Genomic DNA, 17115 nt, shown 5'->3' on the forward strand with positions numbered 1-17115 from the left:
TGTGTGTGTGTGTGTGTGTGTGTGTGTGTGTCTGTGTCTGTGTCTGTGTCTGTGTCTGTGCATGCGTGCGTGCGTGCGTGTGTGTGTGCGTGCATGCGTGTGTTTGACAGTCATGTGTACTATGTCACTGGTTTGAAGAGAGACAATGCCCTTGCTCTTCAAATTCCTTTGAAAACAAGTCATCTCCCCTTAGTACATCTTGAAATATCCCCTATCCCCAGCAGAATGACAACTCTCTCTTTGTCAAGACGTCTCTTCATTCCAAAATGTAAACGTGATCAAAGAGTTCTGCTATTTGAGAAGCACAATGTAGACTCCGCTCAACACTATTCAAAAGCCAACACTGCCACAATCAAAACACACTTTCAACTGATTCATCCACACTCATTTTAATACCTCTCTCCCTCAAGAACAATTCATAATCCATCATTTATCATATTTTTATCTGAGGTGTGTTCACATCTCTCTTGAGAGTCGGAAAATTAACTGCGATAATAAATGACTATGAGTGCTATAAATAACTAATATTCTGAAAAATACTTTCCCTGTATCTAAATTTGGGATCTTGACACATTCTTCAACATGAGTTCAAGCAAATCTAACATGATAAAATAAGCACACAGCAGCATGCAAATGATACCAGTGATTAAACCCAGTGTCGTGCTCTTTGATTAAAATATTGTTTTCTTATTTAGTAAAAGAAGAATCTTTACTAACAACCCTCTAAAGATACCAGAACCAAAGTGTGCGTGTCTTTGTTTGGTGAGACAAACAACTCCACTTCAATAGCGACCTGCTACAGACATGGGCTGGATCATTAAGTGCTGTGTAGTAATCTCACATATGTTAACAGTTTTTTAATGTAGAGAACATACCACACCGTGTGTCATTCCTGTTTACTAACATCTTTTATCTTTTTTTTTTGTTGTTGATTCAATTCAATAACTGTGTCTGGAGAGGAATAAACATGATCTCAGTGGACTATGGGGAGCTCAGGGGGATGCCACCAGCTGCAGTGGGGGCCTGTGGGAGCTGCCAGCTGTGGTTTCCTCTCTCACTCCATCACTCATCCTTGGACTCGTCCCCTGAGGGAACACAGGAACCATAATAACAGTAGTTTTAGAGTCCAGGTGCATCATGTCTCTGTACAACCAGGAAGCTATGTGAGAGAGAAAGAGTCAGTTGTTGAGTGGATGACATCAGGGATCAAATGACAGGACATGGATTGGGAACTTAGGGGTGGTGAGTAGACAAATAACAAGTCAGGACACCCCCATAATTGTTAAGAATATCAATGTTCGTTCAGCCAACAGGAGTCACTCCATTGTAAACATATGAATAGAGGAATGATGCATGTAATAAAACAACATGCTTTATTAAAAAAAGTGCCAGTTTTGTCATGCAACAGGTATCAGTCTTAAGGTTTCTGTAAGAGCCTTCTGTCAATAGATGGCTATGGACTGAGGCATATACACTCACTGAACACTTTATAGGAACACTATACTAATCCTGGGTAGGGCCTCCCTTTGCTCTCAAAACAGCCTCAATTCTTCGTGGCATTGATTCCACAAGATGTTGGATACATTCCTTTGAGATTCTGGTCCATAATGACATGATTGCATCACGCAATACCTGCAGATTTTTCAGGTGCACTTTCAAGCTGTGAATCTCCCGTTCTGCCACATCCCAAAGGTGTTCTATTGGATTCAAATCCGGTGACTGGGAAGGCCACTGAACTCATTGTCATGTTCCTGAAAGCAGTTTGAGACAACTTTTGCTTTGTGACATGGTGCATTATCATGCTGGAAGTAGCCAATAGAAGATGGGTAAATTGTGGCCATGAAGGGATGCACATGGTCAGCAACAATACTCAAATAAGTTGTGGCATTCAAGCGATGTGCCAAGAAAACATTCCCCACACCATTACACCACCTCCACCATGAGAAGGTGTACAGGTGTTCCTAATAAAGTGTTCAGTGAGTGTATATATCTTATGTACTTCTTGGAGACTTTTGGGAGCACCTATGATGTTCATGAAAGGTTGTAGATTCATCAACAACAATATTACAAAAAAGGAACTGAATGTGCTTCGGAGAGGAAACCTGAAAAAACGTGCTGCACAATTGCTCAATCAGTGTGACATTGCTTCCATGTACAGGCAATACTGTTGCTTATGTAGTATTCCAATGAAATTGTAAATCTCACTAGTAGACCAACAGAACTCTGGTGATCAACTAACACAATGCCAGCATCCTATTCAGTAAAATATTCAAGTAGACTCTGTCAGACTCTATCATACTGTCCATAGTAGACTGAAATAGTGTCTTTGCATTGTTGTTCAATGACTTCCTGCTTCACTGTTGATGAGAGCACATGAAAAATTATGGGCTGTTGAAAAATCACAATGGTCTATATTGTAACACAATATTAGGATAGAAAAGCCATTCTTCTCTTGAATAATTCCCATGATGTCTGGAATGCTATTCCACCCACACGGCTTGTACAGTACTAATGTTTTTTTATTATGATTGACTGCATTGATTGTGATTATTATAGGGTGCATATTAGGTTGTTTAGATTTGCTTGATGTTATAATGAAGAATCCATGACAAAATTAGATTTCACAATCCCCCTCACTTTTTTTCACACACACACACACACACACACACACACACACACACACACACACACACACACACACACACACATACACACACACACACACACACACACACATAAACACCCTGTTGCTTTTCGTAACCTGACCCAGCTGACCTTGGAAGACGGAGAGAAGGGAAGAGTAGGGAGGTTGGATGTGAGAGGAGTGATGAAAACAGACTGTTGACAATTCCGCTCTGCTTTCCTCTTTCTCTCCCTCTCTCTCTTCCCCTACAGCTGTTTCCTCTCAGGCCTCTGGCAGATAAGCCCTATTCAACAGACGGGGTCCTCACCCCACAGTCCCCATGCATAGCATTGTCTCACATCAGATAGGCTCTGTCTGCCCTGATCTGTCTCGTATCTCGCAAGCGGTCAAGGGATAGATCAAAAGTAGCCTGGCTAAAATGTGCTGTCATATCGTTACCTTGGTTACAATGTGTCAACTGCTCATAACTGAAACAAAAAATCTGTCAATTATTCTCATGTTTTTCTCCAGCAAAGTTCATAGTTACATAGTTACAGCCATTATTTAGTTCGAAATGTAGACAAAAGATTTTTTGAAATAGACGGTTTGCATAAATTGTTTAATGACCCAGCCAGCTGAGAAACTCACATTTCACATGAAACAAAATGGGTGCTTTACCCGCAGCTGTGCAAACTTAACAGTGCATATACATTATTCTAAAAGTGACTTTAAACAACAGTAACCAACGATTTATATCGAGGAACAGTCCCATAGAAAGCAATTGGAGGGTGCATGAATATCATGATGCTCTCGAATCTGAAGATCTGAAGATTGGTTCCATGTCCTACAAGACAGGTCGGTCGAGGCGCCAAGCATCGTGTAGGAACGACACCAACTATGGTAAGACAATACATGCATAGAGGATGGCTTGGAACAACACACTCCAAGAATGTGTGGACCAATACAGATAGCAGCTTTTGTTGGATTGGCTCAACATACACAAACACACTCTCTCTCTCTCTCTCTCTCTCTCTCTCTCTCTCTCTCACTCACACACACACACACACACACACACACACACACACACACACACACACACAAACATGGATCAGTGTGTATGCCAACAGTGATTGCCAGGCAGGCCAAGGCTTGACATTTCTGTGTCTTAGGCATACCCATAGCGGTTGAACCGGGGGGGACGTGCGTTCAAAAGGGCATGGAATAGCTGGCTGGGTGAAGCCTGTTGTGAGCGGACGGACTGCTCCATCTAGCTCTCTGTTGATTCAGTTGTACAGGAAAAAAGCAGTTAGCAATACTTAATTTCTCCTAGGTATGGGCAGGAGCAGATTTCATTTTATGGTCGCTAGACAGAAAACTAGCGTAAATCTTCTCTTTTTTTTTCTCGTCTCCTGTCTTTGTGTGGTTGACTGACACACTGACACACATAAACACACACACACACACACACACACACACACACACATCCACACGAAACTCAGTGAAAGATGCAGATTTATGTTTTGAGATGTAAGAGACAAATTATCTAGCGTGGCTAGATAAACAACAACCAACGGTCCTCCTGTGCATCTTATGCTGGGTTTTTTTTTGCCATTTGTTTTTCTAATGGGTGTTAGTGTGTATTGTGTGAGGTTTTAAGGAGGTGAGAGTGTGAGTGTGTGAGCGTGTGTGTGTATATTGAGTGAGGATCACTTCAACCTCTCTCCTGTCCTGCGGGGTGAGTTGACTGCGGTGGGTGAACTTGCTGAGGTGAGTGTCACGGCTAGAGTGGGCTTGTTTACGGGGTGAGAGATAGGCGCGTGCAGCAGGAGATAATCTAATCAGGAGGGAGACAGGGAGACTGCAGGGAGAAAAGAATAGAGAATAACAGAACGAGAGGCCTCAGTGATTCTGTAAACTCGCACTCTGAGAATGAACGACTTAAGATGGAACACTGCGGCTATAAGAACAAAGGTGCTGCAAAGAAATGTGATATTAAAACAACACAGGTAACTATTTCTGTGGGAGGGAGAATGTGAACACTACTGTAAAAAAACAACCACTTGATACCCACCTGTTGGCCCTTTCACTAATTAGTCATGAAAACAAGATGACCAAAAGCCCACATCACTGAACTAATTTAGGGCAGAAAATACACTTATTCATTCTATGGAGGAAAACATGACGTATCCCGTTGCATTGGACCAAAATCTAATAACATCAACTCCAACCATTGAATAAAATCTTTAGACAACCTCGACATCTCATCAAGTTCTAATCCCCCAGTTCTGATACTGTGATCTCTCATTTTGCTCTCATCTCTCTTCATTTCCTTTCTGCTGACACGTCCAAAATACACATCAATATCCCCTTGTTAGCATGCAGCGCCAGCGCGGGGACCTTGGTATGCAGATGAGATCGTGGGGCTGAATTGGCTCGGAGTGGTTATGTGTCTCGCAGGGAGCATGCAGGACCCGCTGATCACACTCTCGCATGCGTTTAGATGCAACGCCTTGAATGATCACGGTCAATTAGCGAATCCACACGAAAGACCAGGTGAGGCTGCACAGGGCTCTCTTACATATTAGATGGAAGAGAAATTAGCTGTTGTCCTTCAATTCAGAGAAGGATAGGATATGTGCTAATATTCTATTCAAAATTAATAGTACATTCAAAATTACACGTGGATCTCAAAATAAGACTTGGCTACATGTTTCTTCCTGAATAGGGGCTCTGGGGGTGGTGGAACTGGCTCCATCAGGGAGGCTATGCCTGGAGCTCTGGAGCTCTCCCTCTTATTGGCTTACACTAAAGTTGGGCCAAAAAGGGACATCTGTTCGCATACAGCAGGGCCTTCAGCCGTCTCAGCATGCCTGTCTTGATGACCGCAGTCAACAACATGCACTGTAATAGATATCATCAACACAACAAAGAGCGCCTCTCATCCCACTTCCCCCCTTCTGGGTGAACCGACAGGCAATCACCCTCACATCTGGCACAGTTGCATCAAGAATAGGGGTGGGAATTGCCAGGGATCTCACAATACGATATTATCGCGATACATGGGCTGTGATTCAATACATATTTTGGTTCTCGATATATAGTGATTCTCCAAGTATTGTAATTCAATACTATGATATAATGCAATTTAATATTGCGAAAAATCTGTTGTTTTCATTTGATGATGGGAAACTGTTTAATCATAGGCCTACCTCTTAGGACAACATTCAGTCAAAAAAAGAGACAAAAATTGGGAAAATGGAATTTAATGTAATAAGTAAAATATATTAGTTAGGTACGAGGTACGAACAGGTGCGAATGCTGCGTACTAAATACGCTCCTGTGGTTTATTATTTTGAATAAATCAAAACCTGCAAAATGAATAATAAAGTTGTTCTCCGAAGGGGGGTGAAGGTGGACTAAAGAGATTATTAAAAGAAATTGATACTCAGCGTCAGAGTATCGATACAGAATCACGAAAAATAATATTGCGATACTCAGTATTTTCCCCACAGTGTTTTGGGTAGAGGGAGGGAGGGAGAGAGAGAGAGAGATGAGAGAGAGATTGTGTTGGGCCTCTCTTGCGGCTTGTGAGAGCTCGTTCTTAATGGAAGTCAATTTCATATTTTTCCACTAAGAGACTAAGTGCAAGTAAATATTTACCATTCAACCTTTTCACATTCATCATACCTTGACACTTATTCATACATTGTCTTCTGTAACTCCCAGAAATGTCAGAATGGCATGCTCATTACACAAGGGGAACCATGAGAAGGAATCTACACTAGGTGATGAATAACACATTCTTTCCTCTGTGTGTGAGTGTGTGGGACTGTATAGGCAGACAATGAAGAGACAAGCCTGTTGCCAATAGTGACCATGCTCTGTATATTGCATTTACAGAGAACACAAACAACAAACTGCAGTGATTTGCAACATCCCTGTGACCGCAGAAAGCCAACAGTGACAACTGGAACCAAACATTTCACGGACAATGGCCTTGAACACACCCCAAAACTGAACAGAATAAACAATATCTCTGTGGCATAGAAAGTGACATAGACATTGATAAGAATTCTGCTGTCTGTTCAACTTGGTTTTGAATAAGAAATAGCCCAGACTGCCAAAAAAACAATGTCTGAAATTCAGCTTACTGGCAGTCAAGTGGTTCCTGAAGCCTGCTGCCGACCAGATGACAAGCAACTTGTGTTCTAAGGGACAGTTTTATGAACAAACTAAAACCTGCTATAAATGTCACATTGTTAATCTTTCCAAATCTGCTGTTGTAAGGAGGAAACGCCCGACCTTTTGGTGAATTAGCAGTACTAGTGTAACACATTCCCTCCTCATCATTTTACTAAAGGGCACACATCTTTGCCTATCTCTCAGCATTCCTCCCACATCTGCGAAGTGTGTGTGTGTGTGTGTGTGTGTGTGTGTGTGTGTGTGTGTTTGTGCATGCGTGTGTGTATGAGTGCGTTGGTGAGTGCGTGCTTGAGGTTGAGAAGGTGGTGATGGTCTGCAGGATGAAAATTAAGCTTACATCAATCAATATAACATACTGTATGGATAAGCATCTCGTTGATGGTATGATGACAAAACCTCATTAAAGTGATCTAAAAACCTGCAGTGCTCATCTACGCAACCAGATAGGTTGGACACCAGAGAAACATGATCGGAAAACATTGCAGGAACGTTAGAGGAAGGTTAATGGATGGTCTGACCTGTGTTGCAGTCCCAGCCTCCCTCTTGGTCTGCCCATGGGAAAGCCACTGCGCTGTCACAGTCTGGCCCCTGAGCTCCCCTGTAAAAGACAAAACAACTGAGGTTAATGAGCAGCAAGCAGATTAGATTACTACACAGCATTATCTGACGGTGTGAATAACTGTGAAAAGTAATTGTAACTACAGTAGAGGTATTCACAGACACAAACTTATTTTAATAAAAGTACTTAAGTGTATACGAATAACTCAAGGTCCACTGATACAATACATTAATTCCAACCAGAGAACCAATTAATGACAGCCTGTCTGTCTTGGTCAGAGGAGTGACCCCGACCAAGAATCCTTGGCGGCAGCACAGGCTACAGTACACAAGCAGATATGTCTATGCTCTCACTGACATCGCTCAACCTATTGTGTGAGGATGATTGCAGTCAACAGGGCAATGTGGTTACCTTAGAATAATGACACTATTTTCTCAGAGCGCTAGACTCAACATGATGACTAGATTACCTGAGATAAATCGTCAGCCTACTCTGAGTTGACAAAAACACTTCTCTGGAAGTTGAATCAAAATGGAGTGATTCATATGTGTCCACTGGAGCTCACCATGTGTTGTATAGCACTGATAAGGCTTTCATATCACCATTTACTTGGGGGAGATAATAATGAAACAAACAGACACAATGCTTCTAGGTTTTTAATTACAACTCCATTGACTGTTGAGAAGTCACAACTAAAATGCCATAGCAATGCTGTACTTAGACCTCTACTATCCTGTTCTATTCTAAACACACACACATACACTACGCACACACACACACACACACACACACACACACACACACACACACACACACACTGAGCAAAGCAGTGAGTGAAGACAATTAGAAGGAACCCTTCCTCCTCTCCCTATGTGACAGAAGACCCCACCTGATGTGTGAAAACCAAGAACCATCCTTCCAGGAAATGAAAGGAACAAACTGTTCTCCCCTGGTTCCCCTCCGAGGTAATGAGGATAATTAATGATGAGCAGCAGGGAATCATGGGAGTGCGTCCAGGGGCACAGGGGCGCCTGATTGGCTCCAGGCTGGTGAGTATCAACACTTGTCACTCCGAGGGGGGAGTCCACTTTGTTGTTTGAGTCAAGCCCTATCATATGCTCCTGTTTCCAGCCTCTTTTATGACTCATAGTGCCTAATCAAGAGCAGTGCTGGGTTGTTATTGAGGCCCCTCACAGAGAAGCATGGAAATAATAGTATAATTACAGCTACATTACTTGTCAATGCACAATGAACACTGCATGGCTATTAAATATAGAGGTAAGAAATGAACAGGTATACAATGGCCTCTGGCTAGAGGAGGAAATAGCCACTTCTTAATCAGAAGGTAGACAAGGGAGTGAGGCATCTCGACTTGGCCTAATGCTGCACTTCCCAAGTCATGTTGAAATCAACAGTGTGCTCATGCAGCAACTCATATGACTCATATGTGATTGATTTTAATGTCGCTTTTTTATGTGTAATTAAGTGGAGGCTCAAGCCAGCTCCCTAGAGCTCAGCCAGGTAGCTTTTGCCTTTGAGCAAAGGCAGCTCATTGAGTTGTACAAACAATGGCGCCCAGCGAGAGTCATGCACTGTACTGCAGGCACTTTTCACATCTGTGGAAAAAGCTCTTACAGCACTCCAAATCCCACTGGAGCTCTCAAAAGAACTCTTCATCCACAATGTTGGCGATCCATTCGCAATCTCTCATTGTCCAGTATATTTTCACTGCATACTGTTAAATAACACCCACAAAATGCGTTGTGGAGGATTTATTAATTTGATTCTGATAATCCTGTTACCTCAGGGGGGAAAGTTTAAATGTTTTCCTCCAGGTTAAGGTCACCAATTAATAGCTGATATGAGTGAAAGGAATCCCTAAAATGTCAGCACTATTTCACCTACCTGCTAGAAGCAAGGAGGGAGAAAACATTACTTTGACATTTGAGTCTTCAGAATAGGGCACGTGAAATAATGAGTTGAACAGCGGTGACTAATGTCATGGAGCACCCCTGTTTCCTTGGGTGTGGAAACAGGGGTACTCCATGACATAGTCAGCCCAATTCAACTCATTTTTTAATTCCCAACCTTTCTCTCCCCCCTACATGCAAAAAAACATATGGACTCCCATCTGCTTCCCACCCCTGCCTTATCCTCCCCACCTATGGCTTAAAAACAGAAACAGCCTTCCCAGCCTCAGAGCTAATAAGCTTATTATGGTCTCCATTTTTCACTTATGAAATGCACACTAATGGCAAAGATGTAGTGTTGATCAGCCTTTTGGATGTGTGCGGCTCTTGTCTGACAAATCTGTCTTAGTCCCTTAGTTCTCAGCAGCAGTAGCAGAATTTTAAATTTGAGTGATGAAGCTAGGATCAGATGCACCAACGCGTACTGGCTTGCCACAAAAAGCTCTTGCAAAAACCACAACCCTGCACTAAATGATATGATAACATAGGATTATTCAGGACTGCCTTGCAGATTTCATTCTGTAAATTGTAAAAGAAGCTTGTGAAAGAAGTTATATGAATGAATACTAAATTATATGAATAACTGAAAAATCACTGATCGTTCACCAGGAAGTGCAAAGCCCTTGAAAGCAACAGGGCAGCTGACATAAAATTCCTCATTTGAATATTTGATGCACGATTTGGGGGGTGAAGGAAAAAAAAAGCTCATCTCCTCAGAGCCAGACTACACAAATGCCACACTGGTTTCGTGTCTCCATCAGTAAGGCATCTTCTCTGCAAAAAACATTAAGCCAGCCTAATGGGTTTAGCAGAGGCATTAGGGTGGAGGGGGACCAAGTTCTCCATCACGCTGCTCCCCAAAATGATCGACCACGGCTAGACGAGGCTTTGAGGCGGTTAATGAACGCCAGGCAGACGCGACATCCAACCTCCCAGTCAACAAATCACTGGTGTCCTTTCCCCTTCACTCTCTCTGCCTGCAACACTTTCGAAGACCTCCGGTGACGCTTTTCAATTACACAGTGTGTATGTTTGGTAAGCTGCTCTTCTCCCTCTGCAGAGGAGGATGAAGAGGAGGTGGATGGAGGATGAGGAGGGGAAAAAGGATGAGAGGGGCCAATTCCTATATCCTATATCCTAAACCCCATCCCCAGTCTCGCAGAGAGCTCATTGGATACACCGTCTTATCCGCCCGCTCAAACGCCAACCTCGGGGCATCCACTTGCAGAGAGAGCACTCTTTTTGGTAAATGATCTTTAAATGCCTCCTTTCATGTCTGACTTTTCTCTCCCTGCACTCACCCATGTCTCCTATTACTGCTGTGTTAGTACAGCTGTATATCCTTCTGTCCCTACATGCAAGGGAAAAGTCAGTAGAGTATGTCTGACTTTTTCCACATTTTCCCAAATGTACAGCCTCTTCAATTGCTCTCAGACAGGGGGTTCAATTAGTTGGATGTATTTCAAGAAAAGCAATGTGCATATCCAAAAATGTGTATTGGTGCTGGGAAAAACTATTGAGATTCAAGAACAAAAATAATTCCACACACGGTAATGCTGCTCCCAAAAGTGAATTCATTGAATACATGAAAACAAACACAATTTTAGCCGTGGTCAGATTAGCTGGATATCCAGTGGTTTTGGCTATAAAGCCCACTTAGGGCCAGTGGGAGTGATTAAGGAAACTAAAGTGCTGATGTAGGAGAATCTCTACTTTCTCACACCCTCTCACCTCCCATCCTTTACCTCTTGTTTTCACAGCCTCATCAGATAAGATCAAGAGAAGACCCAAGAGAGGCAAAATGTGAAAGCAGAGCATCTGAATGTTTCCCTTGTACTTTTCTCTGGCAGCATGTGTGACAGAGCCATGACACAGAGGTGACCAACAGGATAGGATGGGATGTGTGTCGTTGGGATACCAGGCATTTCGCTATCCATCCTGACCTGTTATACTTCCAGATGGGGCATTCAACACATCTGTTAGTTCAACCGAGTGTGGAAACTCCTAAAGTTACACCCAGTCTGATGACAGATCATGCAAGTTGAGATGTCCTGTACTTTTCTATGATACACTAGGGAATGTTACTAGGGAAACTGTTGAGCCATTACAGTTCCTCTTCCGATGCAGAAGTGTAACAAATCCAATCTCGTTGTTGAAAGCCACAGAACTAGCTTAGAGACAGTACTACTGTATGAATGACCAAATGGTCTGTCAAGCCACAGGTAGAGAAGCTGAAATGATGATGAAAAATGGCTCTTGTGCTGCTTCATGATAAACATTGGTGGTGGATTAGGTGTTATTCCAACACTATGTAAAGTACTTTGAGACCTAGTAAAAAAAGTGCTACACACTGTAAGTGTACCAATAACAATTGTGAACAGTTAAAGGTCCACCAGAATAGTACAAAGTACAGTTCCAAGGAAAACGTTTAAATGGGATATTAACTGGCGCAAACATTATGTCAAAGACTAGGCACTCCAGTGGCCCATGTTAAAGTCATGAAAGAAAGGAAAACTTCAAATCAAGAGTGTTTGAAAACATTGGAAACATTTATGAGGAGAACATTATTTCTAAGCAGCCAGCTTCAGATTTTTTTTCAAGCTATTTTTCCACCTATAATGAACACTGCAGCCTTGTGCTGACTCACTGGGGCTCAGTCCATATGATTCATACTAATGACTAAATAGAGCCTCTTTTCTAATCGTCTCAGACAGAGTACATTAGAGCAACACTTTCTACACTGGACTTTAGCTTAATGGAATGCGAGAATTAGAGAACACAACCAAAATGGCAAACGTAGTCAACTGAGTTACACATTAAGAGACCTTTCTGAGGATGCAAATTAACAATGTCTCCAAAGAGAGCACTACCCCAGTCCTATTTCATCTGACATAATGGACTGGGACAGCACAGATTGTAAACGTAACATCTCGTTTTAGGTACCATGAAATGGGGTGATCGGCCACCTGCTGCACAGGCTGCACACTCATTTCCCCTGAAGACAACATAGGGCCATATGTGACTGAGTGCAGAGGAGGTAGGTTGCCCAAGATACACTCTTTCTTTTTTCTCTGTCTCTAGCAAACACAGCCTCTCTGACTGCTTTCTCTCTATCCCTCATTTCCCTATGTTGTCATATTAATGGTGATACTAGTGTTATTACAGTTACTACACAGGTATTGTATAGGGGCAACATAATGTTAAGTGTGACCTTCATCTCTCCGTCTCGAGCAAACGCACACACTCTCTCTGACTGATTTCTCTCTCTACAGGTATCTGTCTTTTTGTCTCGTTCTCTCTCACTCTCTCTTTGATGGCCTTATCTCCTGAGGGACTGTCAAGAAACAAGAGGTACAGAGGGGATACTCAAATAAGCTCTACACTTAATGTTTGCCCAGCAAGCTGTCGCTGTAGGGTTTTGTGGAAAAACAATGAGAGAGTTGATCTATATCTGACAGATCCTCCTGTGGCTCCACTGGCCTCTTCCACGTCATGCATGCGGAATCCCATACTGTTCCCAGTGTTTCTTCTCCCCCTGCCTCCTTCCTTCTCTAGGGTGCATAGCAAGCATACAGGGACCAAAAACCGAGATTGCACAGCAAATGCTCCCTGCTAGGGAGTTTCAGATAGAATGGCAACAAATAATTGTTCATAATTCCCTACCCTGCCTGGGTCTGTCTGTGAACTGGTGGGTGGTGGGGAGATGACAGTATGAGGTGCTGGTAGTGGTAAAGGTGATGTGTGTGTGTGTGTGTGTGTGTGTGTGTGTGTGTGTGTGTGTGTGTGTGTGTGTGTGTGTGTGTGTGTGTGTGTGTGTGTGTGTGTGTGTGTGTGTGTGTGTGTGTGTGTGTGTTCATACCTCCCTAGGCATGAATCTCCAAACAACCAGTCTGTTTCTCTGGCTCTGTGTGGAACGTCAGGGATCCGTGCCACCACAGCAAATGAGGACATTTGGAACCGGTGGTGCTCCGGTTCTCTCAGTGAGTGTGTCAATGTAAGGGTTGCTCCCCCACCCCACCCTTCCTAGATTCATCCCCTCTACCTCTCTCCTCCCCACCCACTACTAGACTCATCCACCCCTTAGATGCAGGCCCAGTGAATGAGGCTGTGTTTCTTCCTTCTTCTTCTCATCATTCAAAGACTGAAGTGCTTGCAACAGTGAAAGTGTGCTCCAGGGAAGTAGCTTTTCTACACTGACAGTCCTTAACAAGAGAAAACTTTCCTTACACACACGAGAGATGGGGCAGAGCTCACCAAACCAAGGTGTGTGTGCTGAAATGATGGCTGAATAGTTTCAATGCTACGGGGCAATGTGCAGATGTAACTGTAATGAAAAACTATGAGGCAATCTGAAGAGGGTGTTGGGAAAGTATTAAGCGAATGGCTTTATTCCAAATTTGACAGTTGAAAAAATATTGATGCAGAATTTTGCCTCTCAAACACTTTGGTTATATAACTAAACTAAAGGTAATAGTTTCATTCACTACTGACATTTAGTCCTTCAATACCACTATGCAATTATCTGTTGTATAAGAGGATCATATACACAGTTAATCTCTCAGGTGGTCACATACTTTCCTTGAACTGGTGCAACACAAGACTGGGCATTGAGTGTTTCAGATCCTGATAGCTTTTAGAAATAGAGTACACTGTTGAACCCACCTACACACTGTGGCCACGCAACGCATAAACATAACACAAGGAAAATGAATAATGACTATGAAAGAAGCCCACACAGCAGAACAAAAAGGCCTATCTTTCTCTGTGGGCGGACCAACACAGGCATGTAGGCTTGTTGTTATATTTCATACATCAAACCTTAGAGGGGAGAACTTTTCGGGCAAACCGACAAGGGGTTTGCAGTTGGAGTGGTAAAAAGACTTGAAATTCATAGCATTTAGGATGAGGTCACTAATGGCCGTCAAGCTATTCAGAGGTGCGCTAAAATAGTCTACATATTGCCTACTTCTCCTCTATGGAAATAAAAAATAAAAAAAAACACACTCTCAAGAGCCTTCATCCCATTACAGATTCCTTTAGCTTCAGAGTCAAGGTCCTGAATTGCAAAGCATGTGGACAGCAGACGGGGCTGGGTACTTTGTAAATGGATTGTGCTGTAAATGTATGGTAACAGGCAGATGTTTTACAGAAACCTGCTGTACAGGGGCCAATTTCAAACCAAGCTGATGCATAAGATCATTCATAATGATCTCAAAGTAATTTGAGTGAAAGTTTACAACACTTCCTTAAAACATAGCACTAGTGTACAATGGATTACAACAGAATTAAACAGTTTTTGAACATAGTGTACAATACAATATGGGTCAGCTAATACTGTATATCTTGACCATTCAAGGTGGATTAAACATTTTGACAAAATAATAGAGAAGTGAGCACTCTCAGGGTCACTCTGAGTACAGTCCACAGGCCTTGTTTCAAATGCATTAGCTGTGGTCTGAAAGAAAGACACCAGATATTGAATTTAGTTTGTGAAAGTCCCCAGCCAAATCCTTCTTTGAGTTGTCTATGTATGTGTTATACAAGCTTCTGTTGGTTTTGTCAGATAAGATCGCACTCTCATCTCTCCCTCACAATTGTTAGACATGATTTGTATTAGCTTTTCTCTGAGACTCAGAATGGGTGAGATTTTTTTTTCCCCACACGGTGTTTAGGATGTGAGCCGATGAACTCGTATGGAATGTAACATCCCCTAATACAGAACAGAAACAAAACTTCATAAACCATGTGGTCCATAGTCATCCCCTGAACAAACACAACCTCAGTGTCTTAGCAAAACCTGAACGAATCTCAAAACCTTGGTGTCTATTAGTCCTCCTGTGGAACAAACAAAAAACAACCTATGAGGTTGAGGTCATGAGAGTAAGACCGGGACCCCATCCCCATGACCAGACCACACTCCTCATCAGGACCCTATCCCTATGACCAGACCACACTCCACCCCAGGACCCCATCCCCATGACCAGACCACACTCCTCATCAGGACCCTATCCCTATGACCAGACCACACTCCACCCCAGGACCCCATCCCCATGACCAGACCACACTCCACACGAGGACAGAGCTGGCTTCATCAACCCCTGTTAGAAGTGATGGGAGGAATATCTTCATTCCCCACCTGGCAGTCATCCCTCTGCAATGGGTGACAGAGAAGCAGGGTCTGTCTTTTTTTTCCTGCATCTATGATCATTCAATGATGGTGTCATAAAATAAGCCACACACAGCGCTATTCAATCAAACCAACTAACTAATTAACACATTAACAGTTTGGACTAATGTACTCAACAAAACTATGTTTGCAGTATGAAACAAAAATAAACAAATACATTCAGATTAAAGCCACAATTCTTAATTTTAAAAACAGCAAAATGTCATCCCCACCACATAAAGTTGAGGGATGGTGTTGGAGAAATGTTACAACTCTTGAAGTTCATAGACACAACTCTGGATGCAAGGATTGACAGTCTGACATTAATGTTGGAGATTAAACATATTTTGAAGCTGTACAGTGTTTGTTTATGTTCCTGTTATTTGGAAACATTGGATTAAAACAGCCTTATATTTTGGGTTATGATGGAGTAAGACAGTTGTACTGTATTAAGCTCATCAGGCATCTATAAGTAATATTGTTCAATAATCAATGGGTATGGTATATTTATATACCCAAAATCGGCTTCACAAAAAAATATGTTTGCACTGTCAGACACACGTTTCACTGAACAGTGCCCATGGGGCATGTTTATAGTCCTAATGTTCTATCCAACTTCGGTACACTGTAGGAATTATGATACCATATAAGCATTATAAAACGTTCTGTTTAATTTCAGGGTATTTAATACAGAGTGACTGCAAGCAAGTCATTAAATAAGCTTTAGGAAGTCCGCCTCAGCCATTTTCATGACTGTATCACCTAAAAAAAGGTATCTTGGCACTGACAATGATTATTTCACGAGTAAATCAACCCTTTAAACACACTCACAATTGCCATGTCCACTTAAAGATGTTGTCATGGTGACAAGAAAATATGCCAGATGTTATACAGTAGTATTTGCAGCCTCTTGCTGTAAATATGGGATATCCGTCTCAATACTCTTCCTTTTATGGACATTACAAAAGCAAACCAGTCCAAGGAAAGTTGGAGTGCTCACATTACAATACAGTGTTGTTCAAGAAAAGACTAGCATACAAAACGTAAAAAGTAGCTCTTACAGGGACAGTGTTTATTAATTCGAAAGATCGTATAAGCAAACCTCTCGTACTGCCTCACGCAACTGGTAGATAGAAAAGGAAAGAACTTTGTACAACATGCGCGTGCCTCTTTTTCTTTACCTTGTTCCCGGGTGTCTCCGCATGCACTTTCCAGTATGCCATTCAGTAGTAGCACAAACAACACAATAAGCGAATTTCTACATAGTGCCGGTGGTATTTTGGCGTTTTTCTGCCTATGTTTACTGTACATCCCTGTTGTCCTCGGAACCGTTAATCGTCCTCCCTTTCCTCGCTTGCGCTGATTCCTTCTAACCCTTTTCTATCGGCGCGCACGAAAACAAGACATGGATCTGATTCTGAGCGCTAGCCCAACCCGTGTATGGGTTGTATGAAAGAACCTATCAGTCGGCTCAATGAACGGCTCAATGATCCCAAAAAGACTACTTGGACGGCTATATATATCTCTTCACAATATAACTATTTATTTATTTTTTGTATGCATTCTGTTCATATGTAGGCTATGTGAAGAACAT

At 42.4% G+C, this 17115-nt stretch overlaps 1 protein-coding gene across 1 annotated transcript in view; it reads right to left on the reverse strand.

Moving 5' to 3' along the window:
* adam19a (ADAM metallopeptidase domain 19a) overlaps positions 1 to 16875 on the reverse strand; it is a 69299-nt gene extending 52424 nt beyond the window's left edge. The window contains exons 1-2 of the mRNA XM_083695113.1: positions 16703 to 16875; positions 7345 to 7424 (exon numbers count right to left, since the gene is read on the reverse strand). Coding sequence (XP_083551239.1) covers positions 7345 to 7424; positions 16703 to 16832 — 210 coding nt within the window. The 5' untranslated portion in view covers positions 16833 to 16875. The remainder of the gene's footprint in view (positions 1 to 7344; positions 7425 to 16702) is intronic.
* Between the last annotated feature and the right edge of the window lie 240 nt (positions 16876 to 17115).

The sequence above is a fragment of the Argentina silus genome (genome assembly GCF_951799395.1).
Source record: "Argentina silus genome assembly, chromosome: 1".
In the NCBI taxonomy this organism is placed as follows: domain Eukaryota; kingdom Metazoa; phylum Chordata; class Actinopteri; order Argentiniformes; family Argentinidae; genus Argentina; species Argentina silus.